Source organism: Mandrillus leucophaeus, unplaced genomic scaffold (assembly GCF_000951045.1).
Source record: "Mandrillus leucophaeus isolate KB7577 unplaced genomic scaffold, Mleu.le_1.0 Scaffold496, whole genome shotgun sequence".
Lineage (NCBI taxonomy): Eukaryota > Metazoa > Chordata > Mammalia > Primates > Cercopithecidae > Mandrillus > Mandrillus leucophaeus.
In genome coordinates, this window is record NW_012105320.1 from 253,965 (window position 1) to 267,304 (window position 13,340).

The 13,340-nt window shown below is 49.5% G+C and overlaps 2 protein-coding genes across 3 annotated transcripts in view; both read left to right on the top strand.

The window, feature by feature from the left end:
• Positions 1–7,986, top strand: part of NIPSNAP1 (nipsnap homolog 1 (C. elegans)) — a 25,918-nt gene extending 17,932 nt beyond the window's left edge. For both annotated transcript variants that reach the window (XM_011995712.1, XM_011995713.1), the window contains exons 5-10: positions 971–1,041; positions 1,187–1,327; positions 1,635–1,666; positions 1,968–2,062; positions 3,850–3,933; positions 6,804–7,986. In XM_011995712.1, coding sequence (XP_011851102.1) covers positions 971–1,041; positions 1,187–1,327; positions 1,635–1,666; positions 1,968–2,062; positions 3,850–3,933; positions 6,804–6,868 — 488 coding nt within the window. In that variant the 3' untranslated portion in view covers positions 6,869–7,986. The remainder of the gene's footprint in view (positions 1–970; positions 1,042–1,186; positions 1,328–1,634; positions 1,667–1,967; positions 2,063–3,849; positions 3,934–6,803) is intronic.
• Positions 7,987–10,748: 2,762 nt separating this feature from the next.
• Positions 10,749–13,340, top strand: part of THOC5 (THO complex 5) — a 43,372-nt gene continuing 40,780 nt past the window's right edge. Inside the window, exons 1-2 of the mRNA XM_011995714.1 lie at positions 10,749–10,864; positions 12,379–12,538. Coding sequence (XP_011851104.1) covers positions 12,443–12,538 — 96 coding nt within the window. The 5' untranslated portion in view covers positions 10,749–10,864; positions 12,379–12,442. The remainder of the gene's footprint in view (positions 10,865–12,378; positions 12,539–13,340) is intronic.

Sequence of the window (13,340 nt, forward strand, 5' to 3'; positions counted from 1 at the left end):
CATGTTAGCCAGGATGGTCTCGATCTCCTGACCTCGTGATCCGCCCGTCTCGGCCTCCCAAAGTGCTGGGATTACAGGCTTGAGCCACCGCGCCTGGCCCAATCTCTTTATTTTTTGAGACGGAGTTTCGCTCTTGTTGCCCAGGCTGGAGTGCAATGGCGTGGTCTTGGCTCACTGCCACCTCTGCCTCCTAGGTTCAAGCAATTCTCCTGCCTCAGCCTCCCAAGTAGCTGGGATTACAGGCATGCACCACCACACCCGGCTAATTTTATATTTTTAATAGAAACGGGGTTTCTCCATGTTGGTCAGGCTGGTCTCAAACTCCTGACCTCAGGTGATCCAGCTGCCCAGGCCTCCCAAAATGCTGGGATTACAGGTGTGAGCCACTGCCCCGGTCTACTGTTAATCTCTTAAATCGCCATTAAGAGGTGATGCATAAATTAGCATCTCTGGATGTCCTTGCCCCCTCAACACATGAGGTAGCATACCACACAAGCTCTTCTGTTCCTTGGTTCCTTTTTTCAATTCACTGTCTTGGAATGCTCCATATCAGTCCATCAGTTCTCCCCTGTCCTTTTGTCCAGTTGCTCCTCCAAGGTCTGGTGGTCTTCCTTATGCATGCCACTGCTTCCAGGGTACAGGACACATCTGATCTTGTTGCTATTTAAGGAAGGTGGGGTGGGAATATTATTCCCATTTTCAAGATGAGAACATTGAGGCCTAGAGCCATCCAAGGCTACTGGGCAGAGCTGGAGCTCAAATCCAGGTCTCCTAGACTTGTGTCTGGGATCATCCTCTCCCCAGCATGGTCTTCCACCAAGGCAGAGGGAACTCAGAGAGTCTTGCTGCTACAGGGAACCAGACTACCTGCCTCCCCCGTCCCCACCACATATACACTTAGCCAACCTTGGGGAGGTCATCTGCTGGGGGTCCCAGCAGCCCACTGACCTATACCTCTCACCCCCAACAGTGCACCTGTGGCGATTCTCGGGCGGCTACCCAGCCCTCATGGACTGCATGAACAAGCTCAAAAACAATAAGGTATGTTAGTGGCCACTCAGCACACCTCTCTGGATGTTGGATGCAGCCCAGCCCTGTGCTGGAGTCTCCTCTGCCACCCCATGAGGCACACTGTCAGGATGGAGGACACTTCCTGGTAGCCGTGCCTTTACCACCATGCCCACAGGAGTACCTGGAGTTCCGAAGGGAGCGGAGCCAGATGCTGCTGTCCAGGAGAAACCAGTTGCTCCTCGAGTTCAGCTTCTGGAATGAGCCACAGCCCAGATTGGGTCCCAACATCTATGAGCTGAGGACATACAAGCTCAAGGTGCCTCCCTCCGACCGACCCCCTCCTGCCCCCCAACTTCCCTGCTGCAATGCTGCTTTCAGCTGTCCCAACACCTAGACTGGGGCTTCTGGCTTCTCCCTCCCTATGGGCTCAGAGCAGAGTTGTGTACACATGTGTGCAAACATGCATACCAGGGCCTGAGTGAGTCAGGGCCTGCAAATGAGGCCAAATGGCTGCTGGAGCTTAGGAGGCGGGGAGACAGGGTAGTTTCCCTTCCTTGCCTGGCTGCAATGCTATGAATCTGAGGTGGGGGCTCATTCCCATCATCCCTTTGGTTCTCTTTCAGCCAGGAACCATGATCGAGTGGGGGAACAACTGGTAAGTGGCAGCACCAGGACTGGGGTTGGGGGGGTACCCTGCTCACCTGCCCCACCAAGGCCCCTGGTGGGCCACCTTTTCCAGGGCCATATCACAGGGAACTCAGTACCCTCTGCCCCTCATGGATCTGGGAAAAGGATCCAACCAGGAGGTGAGGATCTCCTAGAAGATTGTGAGCCCTCCGTTGGTAGAACACCCCGCCATCAGCACTTTCCCTCCTGTGGGATGTGGCCAAGAAATCAGCCTCAGTACCCTCTGCACCAGCCCTGGCTTCTGCCCCATATTATTCTGCCTTCTCCAGGGCTCGGGCCATCAAGTACCGGCAGGAGAACCAGGAGGCAGTGGGCGGCTTCTTCTCACAGATAGGAGAGCTCTACGTGGTGCACCATCTCTGGGGTAGGTTGAAGACCTTCCAGGAGCCTTTTGTTAGTTCTCTTTCTCTGTCATCATTCTCTGTAGCCAATAGGGTTGCATTAGTGTCCTCAGAGAACTTAATGTTCTAGCAGGAGACACTATCTTAGATGTAAAGTCACAAAAAGATCAATTTCAGATTATTACAAATAATATTTATAGAAAACAGGCAAGGAGGCCAGGTGCAGTGGCTCATGCATGTAATCACAACACTTTGGGAGGCTGAGGCGGACGGATCACAAGGTCAAGAGATTGAGACCATCCTGGCCAATATGGTGAAAACCCATCTATACTAAAAATACAAAAATTAGCTGGACATGGTGGCGCACGCCTGTAGTCCCACATACTTGGGAGGCTGAGGTAGGAGAATCACTTGAACCCAGGAGGTGGAGGTTGCAGTGAGCCGAGATCATGCCATTGCACTCCAGCCTGGCAACAAAGCGAGACTCTGTCTCAAAAAAAAAAAAAAAAAAGGCAAGGAGACATGATGGTGAAAAACACAGGGGATCTACATTGGTCTACATAGACAAAGAATGCCTCTCTGAGGGAGTAAAATGTAAGCTGAGGGGTAAAATGTAAGCTGAGAGCTGCAGGATGAGAAGAAGCCTGCTGTGAATTGCTAGGCAAAACCATTCCAAGTAGACAGAGCAGCACGTGCAAAGGCCCTGTGGTGGGGAAAGGCCTTCGGGGTTTTGGGGTATGGCAAGGAGGCCAGTGTGGAGTGAGTAAGGAAGAATGTGGGGAGATGGATCAGGAGAGGGGGAATGAGTTGGGATTTATTGTAAATGCAATGAGAGACTGTTTCAAATAGCAGTGACATGACCAGATTTTTGTTCTAGTATGATTTCTCTGGCTGCTGGCTGCTTTGTTAAGGGTGCTTGGTAGGGGAGCAAGAGAGAAAGCAGAGCTTTAGGAGACCATTACTCTAGTTCAGGCAGGAGGGGATGGGGCAGTGGGATGCTGAGAAGTCCACAGATTCGTTAGTCTAGAGGTGGAATCAGCAGGACTTGTGGATGAATTGCCTGTGTGGGGCAAGAGAAGGAGAAGGGCATTCCAGAAGAGCTCCCAGGTTTGTGCTTGACCTGCTGTGTGTTGTTTACTGAGTCTGGGAGGTCTAGGGAAGGAGCAAGTCAGTGGGGTCAGGAACGTAATCTTGGCCCTTGGAATTCTTTCTTTTTTTTTTTTTTTTTGAGACTGAGTCTCACTCTGTCACCTAGGCTGGAGTGCAGTGGTGCAATCTCAGCTCACGGCAACCTCCACCTCCCAAGTTCAAATGATTCTCGTGCCTCACGCTCCTGAGTAGCTGGGATTACAGGCATGCAGTACCATGCCCGGCTAATTTTTGTATTTTTAGTACAGAGTTTTACCATGTTGGCCAGACTGGCCTTGAACTCCTGGCCTCAAGCAGTCCACCAGCCTCGGCCTACCAAAGTGCTGGGATTACAGGCGTGAGCCACCACACCCAGCCAGAAGTGTTACATTAAAAATGCTGACACACGAAAGTAGAGATGTCAAGTAGGCAGTAGATGGATATAGGAGTCTGGAGTGCTTGGGAGTGTTTGCGACTAGAAATATAAATGTAGGCAATATTAACATATGTACTGATTGGATGGATTATTAAAGCAGATAGTGTTTGCTAACAGTCCGAGGGAGGCATCTAGGAAGGAGGAGACAGCAGGGCAGGGTTTGGGGGGCAGTGGGAAGAGGGCCCTGTGCTGGGTAAGGGATCCGATCCTCTGTGCCTGAGAAATGAGTCTATGCCTTTCTCACAGCCTATAAAGACCTGCAGTCTCGGGAGGAGACTCGAAACGCTGCCTGGAGGAAGAGAGGCTGGGATGAAAATGTCTACTATACAGGTGAGTGAAGACTTTGGAGGTCTTCTGCTGAGAACCCTGTCTGAGGATGGAATCCCTTCTGCAAGGAGATCTAGCCTTTCTTGATTACCTCCAGTGATGGGGAACTCACTTTTAAGACAGTGAGTTAGTGGGTTTCTATCCCAGTGGCACACTCCATAGGATACCAGCAGGCCTAGGTGAGTGCTCTAGGGGATGATAACACAGCCAGGGCCACACCTCTGCCTAGGAGATGTGGATTAGCGAATGCCCATTGTGACCTTGGGCATGGTTCTTCACCTCGCTGAGGCTGTTCCCTCGTCTATAAGATGGTGATGGTGATAGTGCTTCCATCAGAGGGCTGTGAGGGAAGATTCTACAAACTGTTATTTTTTATTTTATTTTATTTATTTTTGAGACAGAGTCTCACTCTGTCACCCATGCTGGAGTGCAGTGGTGTGATCTTGGCTCACTGTAACCTCCGCCTCCCAGGTTCAAGCCATTCTCCTGCTTCAGCCTCCCAAGTAGCTGGGATTACAGGCATGTGCCACCATGTCCAGCTAATTTTGTATTTTTAGTAGTGACAGGGTTTTACCATGTTGGCCAAGCTGGTCTTGAACTCCTGACCTCAGGTGATCCGCCTGCCTCAGCCTCCCAAAGTGCTGTGATTACAGGCATGAGCCACCACACCCGGCCCACAAACTCATTTATGAAAAGTGCTTTCCCCAGTGTTTGTCACAAAGGAAGCATGTAGGAAATGTTTTTGAACAAGGTTTTTGTTTTTGTAGAGACACAATCTTACTATGTCGCCCAGGCTGGTCTCAAACTCCTAGGCTAAGCAGTCCTCCCACCTCAGGCTTCCAAAGTGCTGGAATTATAGGCATGAGCTACTGTGCCCAGGTTCAAACAAGTTTTTTGCTCAAGGTATTTGCCACTTTGCTAGGAACCCTGAAACCACCTAGAGTCAGTGGGTGTTAATTGAGCCCTCACTGTGTGCTGGGAACTGTGGTAGGTAGGTGGTTGAGGGGCCCATAAATGAACAAGAGCTGTTCTTGCCACTGAGGAGCTTACAGTGATCACTTACCAAGTGGTATGAGGGAGAATATGTCTGCTGAAGGAGGTAGCAGGAGCCTTGCTATTCAGTGTGGTCCTAGCTGGGTATGGTGCCTCACAACTGAAATCCCAGCACATTGGGAGGCCGAGGCAAGAGGATCACTTGAGGACAGTAGTTTAAGACCAGCCTGGGCAACACAGGGAGACCCCATCTCTACAAAACATTTTTTAAAAATTAGCAGGACATGATGGTTCCCACCTGTAGTCCCAGCTACTTGGAAGGCTGAGGTGGGAGGATCACTTGAGCCCAGGAGTTTGAGGCTACAGTGAGCCATGATTGTGGCATTGCACTCTAGCCTGGGCAACAGTGAGACCCTATGTCAAAAATAAAAAATAAAAAAATAAAAAACAGGACAGGCACACTGGCTTACACCTGTAATCCCAGCACCATGTAAGGTCGAGGTGCGTGGATCAGTTGAGGCCAGGAGTTGGAGACTAGTCTGGGCAACATGGTGAAACCCCGTCTCTACTAAAAATACAAAAGTTAGCCAGGCGTGGTAACTCAAGCCTGTAATCCCGGCTACCCCGGAGGCTGAGGCACAAGAATCGCTTGAACCCAGGAGGTGGAGGTCGCATTGAGCCGAGAACCTGCCACTGCACTCTAGCCTGGAAGACAGAGTGAGACTCTGTCTCAGAAAAAAAAAACAAAAATTAAAAAACAAAACAAAATCAAGTGTGGTCCCAACTGACAATATTGGCATCCCCTGGGAGCTTGTTAAGAATGACAAATCTCGGCCGGGTGCAGTGGCTCACGCCTGCATCCCAGCACTTTGGGAGGCCAACGCAGGCAGATCACCTAAGGTCAGGAGTTCTACAGCAGCCTGACCAACATGGAAAAACCCCGTCTCTACTAAAAATACAAAATTAGCTGGGCATGGTGGCATATGCCTGCAATCCCAGCTACTTGGGAGGCTGAGGCAGGAGAATCGTTTGAACCTGGAAGGCGGAGGTTGCAGTGAGCCGAGATAGTGCCATTACACTCCAGCCTGGCAACAAGGGTGAAATTCCGTCTCAAACAAACAAACAAAGAAGAATGACAAATCTCAGCCTTCCTGCCACCTACCGAATCAGAATCTGCACGTTAACAAGAACTGCCAAGTGATTTGTATGCACATTAAAGTTTGAAAAGCTCTGAGCTGGAGGAGAGTCTAACCTCCTGGATGACCTTGAGCTGACCTTCTCTAGGCTGCACCCTCCCCATCTGTAAAACAAGGCAGTTGGGCTAAATCAGTGTTTTTCTTTTTTCTTTTTTTTTGAGATGGGGTTTCACGCTCATTGCCCAGGCTGGACTGCAATGGCCTGATCTTGGCTCACAGCAACCTCTGACTCTCAGGTTCAAGCGATTCTTCTGCCTCAGCCTCCCCAGTAGCTGGGATTACAGGCATGTGCCACTACGCCTGGCCAATTTTGTATTTTTAGTAGAGAGAGGGTTTCTCCATGTTGGTCAGGCTGGTCTCGAACTCCTGACCTCAGGTGATCCGCCTGTCTCGGCCTCCCTAAGTGCTGGGATTATAGGCATGAGCCACCATGCCTGGCCAACAGATAACTATTAAAATTTAAGAAAATGTTACTCTCATCACCACTAAAGTCCTATCTTATCCCATAATTTGAGGGATCTGGTGCTCTTCATGGGCCCTTTCAGGAGGGCAATAGGACATTCCTGTCGCAGCATCTGGGACCTCCTTCTGCCCACTCAAAGGCCAGCATGTTTGGGTGGGGCCAGGGAAGGTTGTTGGCTTGCTTGAGCCCCCTGTGTGACCTCTGCCTTTCTCTCTCCTCAGTCCCCCTGGTGCGACACATGGAGTCTAGGATCATGATCCCCTTGAAGATCTCGCCTCTCCAGTGATGCTGCCTCCACCTCCACCTCCTTCCCCTTCTCCCTCAGGCAACCCCGATAGACAGTGGCACTCCCGGTCCTGCTATCTTGGTTTTGTCTTGGCTCTGGGAGGACTCTGAGGGGCAGTGCTCAACTCAGACAAGGGGGAACTGAAGGCTGACAAGTTCTGAGGATTACAGCTCTGCCCAGGCCCTTTCCACTTTCCCTGCCTGCCTCCTTCCCCCTGCTAGAAGTAGTTTCTAATTTCCCTGAATGAAGGATAGCAATCTTTTAGGCCTTCTTATATGTTCTAGAATTCCTCATCTCAAGGCCACAAGTCCCCAGTTATCACCCTTGGAAATCCTCCGTTTAGCTTAGTTGCACAAAAGGTAACATGTCCAGTGGCTAGAGGTGGGGTGGGAAGACAGGATCCCAGGCCAGGCCCTAAGGAATTCCCTGGTCTCCACTGGGCCACCCACTTGCTGGACAGTCTGAGCCAAGTCCCTCCTGTTGGAGAAAAGCCTGGAACTGCCAAAAACAAAACAAAACAAAAACCTCATCACCATGGTCAGGAGGAGGTCCAGACATGCCACCCAGATAGGCTGGGGAAAGGGATGGAAGCCAGGAAGGATTTAGGGGCAGGAGACAGACACGTAACAGGAACTCAGAAGGTAGAACTTAGAATTCAGAACTTGGGTTTCAATTGTAGAATTTGGAATCTGGAATACAGAATTGGGAAGAAGAACAGAGATGACAAAAGACCATTTGAAGAGAGGTTCCTAATACTAGACAGATGGAGAGTGGCTTGGCTGTTTCCCCCTACATATTGGGGTTGAAAACTTAAATGTGTAGTTCCAGTCCTTCTATGCAGAAAGTCTCTCCTGCCCTCCCTCCTTCCTGCAGGCAAATGTACCACCTAGGGCCTGTTCCCTCACCCTGTATTCTGTCTCCCCTGATTGACATTCTGTCAGCCCAACCCTCATTCTGCAGGGCCACCTGGTGTGTGGAGGGGGGGTCAGTGACTCGGGGGGGTCTCCTCAGTGACCCCCATACCTCATCATGAACCCTTGGGTAGCTTGATTCTGCCTCCCATCCAGGAAAACTTGTGCTGGAGTTGCTGATGGAACCAATTAAATATTTACTATAAATCGCAGTGTCCTTTCTTCATCTGCAAGGAACTTTAGCAGGTGCCTGAGGCAGGGCACAGTAGAGCTGGTGGGCTTAGTCCCACATGGCAGATCTACCCTCCTGGAGGGTACTGTGTTCTTGAACTATTCTCAACAGTCAGTACTGGCTGGGCACAGTGGCTCACGCCTATAATCCCAGCACTTTGGGAGTCCGAGATGGACAGATCACTTGAGTGAGGTCAGGAGTTCAAGACCAGCCTAGGCAACATGGTGAAACCCTGTCTCTACTAAAAATACCAAAATTAGCTGGGCATGGTGGTGCATGCCTGTAATCCCAGCTACTTGGGAGGCTGAGGCAGGCTGAGGCAGGAGAATCATTTAAACCCTGGAGTCGCCGGGCGCGGTGGCTCATGCCTGTAATCCCAGCACTTTGGGAGGCCGAGGCGGGCGGATCACAAGGTCAGGAGATCGAGACCACGGTGAAACCCCGTTTCTACTAAAAATACAAAAAATTAGCCGGGCGCAGGAGGCTGAGGCAGGAGAATGGCGTGAACCCGGGAGGCGGAGCTTGCAGTGAGCCGAGATTGCGCCACTGCACTCCAGCCTGGGCGACAGAGCGAGACTCTGTCTCAAAAACAAATAAATAAATAAATAAACCCTGGAGTCAGAGGTTGCAGTGAGCAGAGACTGCGCCACTGCACTTCAGCCTGGGCGACAGAGCAAAACTCTGTCTCAAAAAAAAAAAAAAAAACCCATTATTTTCCTTCTTGCTCTAGGGAAGAAGGAACTGGCTCTGTACAACCAGGGATTCAGGACACGTGTTACTAGCTCCGGATAAGTAGGATTTACCCGAAAAAATCGACCCTATTTGTACAGTTCATGCCAGGGGGTAGGAAACACTTGAAGCTTTCAAATACTGCATTAGAAGCTTTCAAATATTGCGTTAGACTTGTGACTCTCTGTCCTGGGCAAGTCAGGTCTAAAATGGAGAAACTGGTGACGCACTCCTCAAAAAGCCAAGTGTAAAATGAGGTTAATGCCCTCCCTGACTTGTTGCCTTCACTTGTGTGGCATATTGTGGTGAAAATAATAATTAAGAAGCAACGTTATGGATGCAAATCCTTTAGGGCCCAAATCTTTCCGGCCGCTGCCAAGTTCTTTCGTGTTATCTTGGACATAACACAACATTAATTCAACTACTTGGCGGAGCGCCCACTAGTTGCTGGGCACTGCCTTATGCCCTGGGACAGTGAACAAAGAACAGCTCTCTTTGTCTCTTCTTTACAGCCTCTCCACGCCCCCACCTCCCTCGGGGGCCTCCGCACTCAGCTTCCGGCCTCCTTGCCTCGCTTCCGATCGGCCGCCCTTTCCTCACTTCTGCTTCTCTATGGTGCGCGAGCCGCCTTTGCTCCGCCTCCGGAAGTGGCTTGCTCCTGGTTCCAGGTTCGCGGAGCTGTGAGGTAAGGAGGGGAGTAGGGCAGCGGGGCTGGGATATGGGGCGGGGCCGGGCACTCCGGGACTGAGGTGCTGATCGCCCAAAGGGCGCCCCTGGGCTGGGGTCTGACCCGGATTCTCCTCCCTCACTACCGGCGGTCCCCGGCCCCTCGGCGCTGCGCTGTTATCTCATCCGAAAAGTGTTCGCTGCAGCATCCTCAGGCTTCACGTTGCAGCCTCTTGGTCGTGAAAATGTAGCCTGATGGGGGGGAGTGATGGTGGTGATGGTAACAGCTCACATATAATGTGCTTTTCTGTGTGCCAGGCACTCTACTGTGTTGCCAGAGTCAGGATTTCTCACACTTAAGCCTTTCAGGTCCCGTCTTTGTAGGCTTTGCCAGATCAACTTACCGCCTGTACTACCGTTTACTAAAAATTTTTAATCCAGTCCAAAATTTTTTTTTTTTGCAACGGAGTCTCTGTTGTCAAGACTGAGCGATCATAGCTCACTGCAGCCTGGAACTTGTGGGTTCAAGCCATCCTCCCACCCCAGCCTCCAGAGTAGCTTGGGACCACAGGTGTGCGCCACCACACTAGGCTAATTTTTAAATTTTTTCTGAAAATGGGGTCTCGCTCTGTTTCCCACTCTGGTCTTGAACTCCTGGGCCCAAGCGATTCTTTCGCCTCTGCTTGCCTTGGTTTCCCAGAGTGTTGGGATTACAGGTGTGAGCCCAGTCACTTTTTTTGTTGTTGTTGTTGAGACTGAATCTCGTTCTGTCTCCCAGGCTGGGGTGAAGTGGCGGCGATCTCGGCTTGTTGCAACCTCTGCCTCCCGGGTTCAGGTGGTTCTCCTACCTCAGCCTCCTGAGTAGCTGAGCTTACAGGCGCACACCTCCACACCCGGCTAATTTTTGTATTCTTGGTAGAGACGGGGTTTCACCATTTTGGCCAGGCTGGTCTTGAACTCCTGACCTCAGGTAATCCACCTGCCTCAGCCTCCCAAAGTGCTGGGATTACGGGTGTGAGCCACTGTGCCCAGCCAAGTCACTTTTGAAACTAAAAATTTACTTTGAGAGAAAACTTGAAATCTCTCCACCAGAAATGGAAAGCTGCTTTCACTTGTTTTATGTAGAAGGTAAAAATTAATATAGTTAATATAATGAAAATAGATCATTGTTAACAAATTCTGGCTAGATTTTGTTGTTTAAGGCTGTGGGATAGAGTTCTTTTGTTACAAAGGAACATTGGTATTCATAGATGTTAAAGACAAACTAGGGAACTTAGATGTTCTCCTTGAAGCAATCAGAAGTTTCAAAAAAGAATTGAAAAGGGATTAACTTTCTCCTTAGGTGTTCAGCATTATTTAAGATCACCTATGCATCATCTGAAGCCACAATCCCAGGTCATCTTCATCACCTTCCCCAGTGGAATGCCTCCTGTGTTAAAGCCCACAACAACCCCTGTGGTAGGGACTGTTATTCTCATTTGATTTGTGAGGAATCAGACCCAGAGAAAAGTGAAGTGACTTGTCCGGGGACTCATAGCCGTGAAAGAGTAGAACGGACATTCCAGTTCAGGGCTCTCTGACTTTTACCATGACAAACTATTGGCTGCCTCAAGTCAGAGAGGTGGAAGCTTCAGTGAGTATGATTGTGCCACTGCACTCCAGCTTGGGTGACAGACCAAGATAGATTAAGATAAAGGGGACAGTGCTGCCCACCTCAGGAGGCTGTGGTGAGGCAACAAGGGAGGATGCTTTGTGACCCTAGAGCCCCATGAAATGTAGGTTCTATACTTTAAATTCTAGGATCAACCTGGGAGTCGATGGCATCACTAGATGAGATGCTGGCAGGACTAGGAGGCGTAACAGTGTAGTTAAGAGCACCAGTATGGCATTGATTGGATAGATCCAGATTTTAGCATAGTAGTCATGTGACCTTGGGCAAGTAATTCCCCTTGCAAGCCTCAGTTTTGTCGTCTGTAAAATGGTGGTAGTTCTTATCTGAAAAGTTTGTTATAAGGAGCAAATGAGAACTTACCCATACAATGCTTGGATCAAGGCCCAGCACACAGTGATCACAGTAGTAGTGGGAGTGCGTTTAAATGCCAGACTGTGGAGTTTGGATACTAATTTATGGAGCACTCTGCAAGGCTCAGGGGGAAGAGGATAGAGCTCACAATCTACATGGGAAGACAGGTGAACGATTCATAGAGATAAATTCCGTAACAGTGTACCCAAAGTAGCCAAAAGAGTGCTTTGGGGAGACCTGACAGGCTTCCTAGAGCAGATGAGCTTTGCTTAATCTTGAAGGATATAGGGAGGAAGATCTTTGCAAGCAGGGGAAAGGACGTGGAGTGTTTGGAGAACTGGGATTGCAGGGTGTAATTGCAGCCAGGAGCAGAGGTTGGGGACAGTGGGAAGGTCAGTAGGAATGGGAATGCAAGAAATGAAATTGGGAAGATGGGTTGGGGACAAACCATCAAGGGTCTTTATGACAGGTCAGGGAATATGGATATTCAGTGCATTATGAAGAGCCAGCAAAAGTTTTGAAACAGGAGAGGCATTAATTAGGTTGGTCTTTTTTAAGAAAGAGAATTTAGACTGTATTGTTGGGCAAGACTGTTAAGAGTAGTCCTGGAGAGGAATGTGGAGGGCCTGGAATAGGGTGTTGAGATGGAGAGACACATGGTGCCTGGATAGCTGGGCGGACCCTTGAATGCAGGTCTCTTCTGTGGAGGGTGTGGAGCAGGATGTGGGTGAAGGCAGGGAAGGGAGAGGTTGAAGAAGATGATTCCGAGATCAGTGGGGGTGGGTGGTGATGCCTTTTTATCAAAGGCGGTGGAGTTTGTTTTGGACGGGCTGAGGGATGCTTCCCTGTTGTATTATAGAGGGTTAAATTGAGGCTTTGAGGGGTTAAATGACTTTTCTTGAGTTACTAAGTCTGTAAGTGGCCAGAACTGCTAGTTCGGCTCCAGAAGAATCTCAAAAGCTTTCTCTTCTTAACAGGTCTCTGCTGTTTCCTCCTGACAACAAGGAACAACCATGTCTTCAGAATCCAGCAAAAAACGGAAGCCCAAAGTCATCCGAAGTGATGGAGCCCCAGCTGAAGGAAAGCGGAATCGGTCTGACACTGAGCAGGTGAGATCAGTCAGGGTTGCCATGCTGCTGAGAAATTACATCTCATGGCCGAGCACCTGGCTATGTGTTTGCAGCAGCTTGGGGTCGCATCTACCAGGTACAACTTTTTGGTGGCTTCCACTTGATCAGGTGACTGGGATTCCCGTTTCTTCACAAAACCTGAGTGTCCACATCTGGTTTAGCTGCAGCATCTCCAAAACCAACAAGCCTGTATTAGACATGATTAGCACCTGCACAGAGAATGTATTTCAGTATGATATGTGTCTCCAGTTTTCCTGATGGTCAGAAGAAGGCAGTCCATCTGCAGCATGGCACTGGAGCTTCAGATATGTTGAATCCCAGGGTGTGCTGCTGAGACAATACCTGCAAACTCTGTCTCCAAAAATAAAAGAGTGACTCCACTATGGTATAGCCACACTATGCGATATTATGGTACAATTGAAAAGAAGGAAGTCAGTATGTGTGGTATGTGTGTAAGGACAAGGATAGATCTCCAAGAGAAAGTGTTAAGTGTAAGAAGAAAGCTAGCGCATAACATGTGTGATGTGAACCCTTTATGTTAAAACATAGAAAAGACTCACCCAAAAGGAGAACTATAAATTTCTGTGGGTACCTGTATATGTAAGTAAATAGGAAAGATCTGGAAAGATACACATCAAACTGGTAACAGTGCCTAAATCTTGGGAGGAAGTAGGTGTGGAGGCAGGTGGTCAAGGAGATTTGAAACTTTGAATTTCTTATAAGAATATATTCATAGTCGGGCACGGTGGCTCACACCTGTAATCTCAGCTCTTTGGGAGGC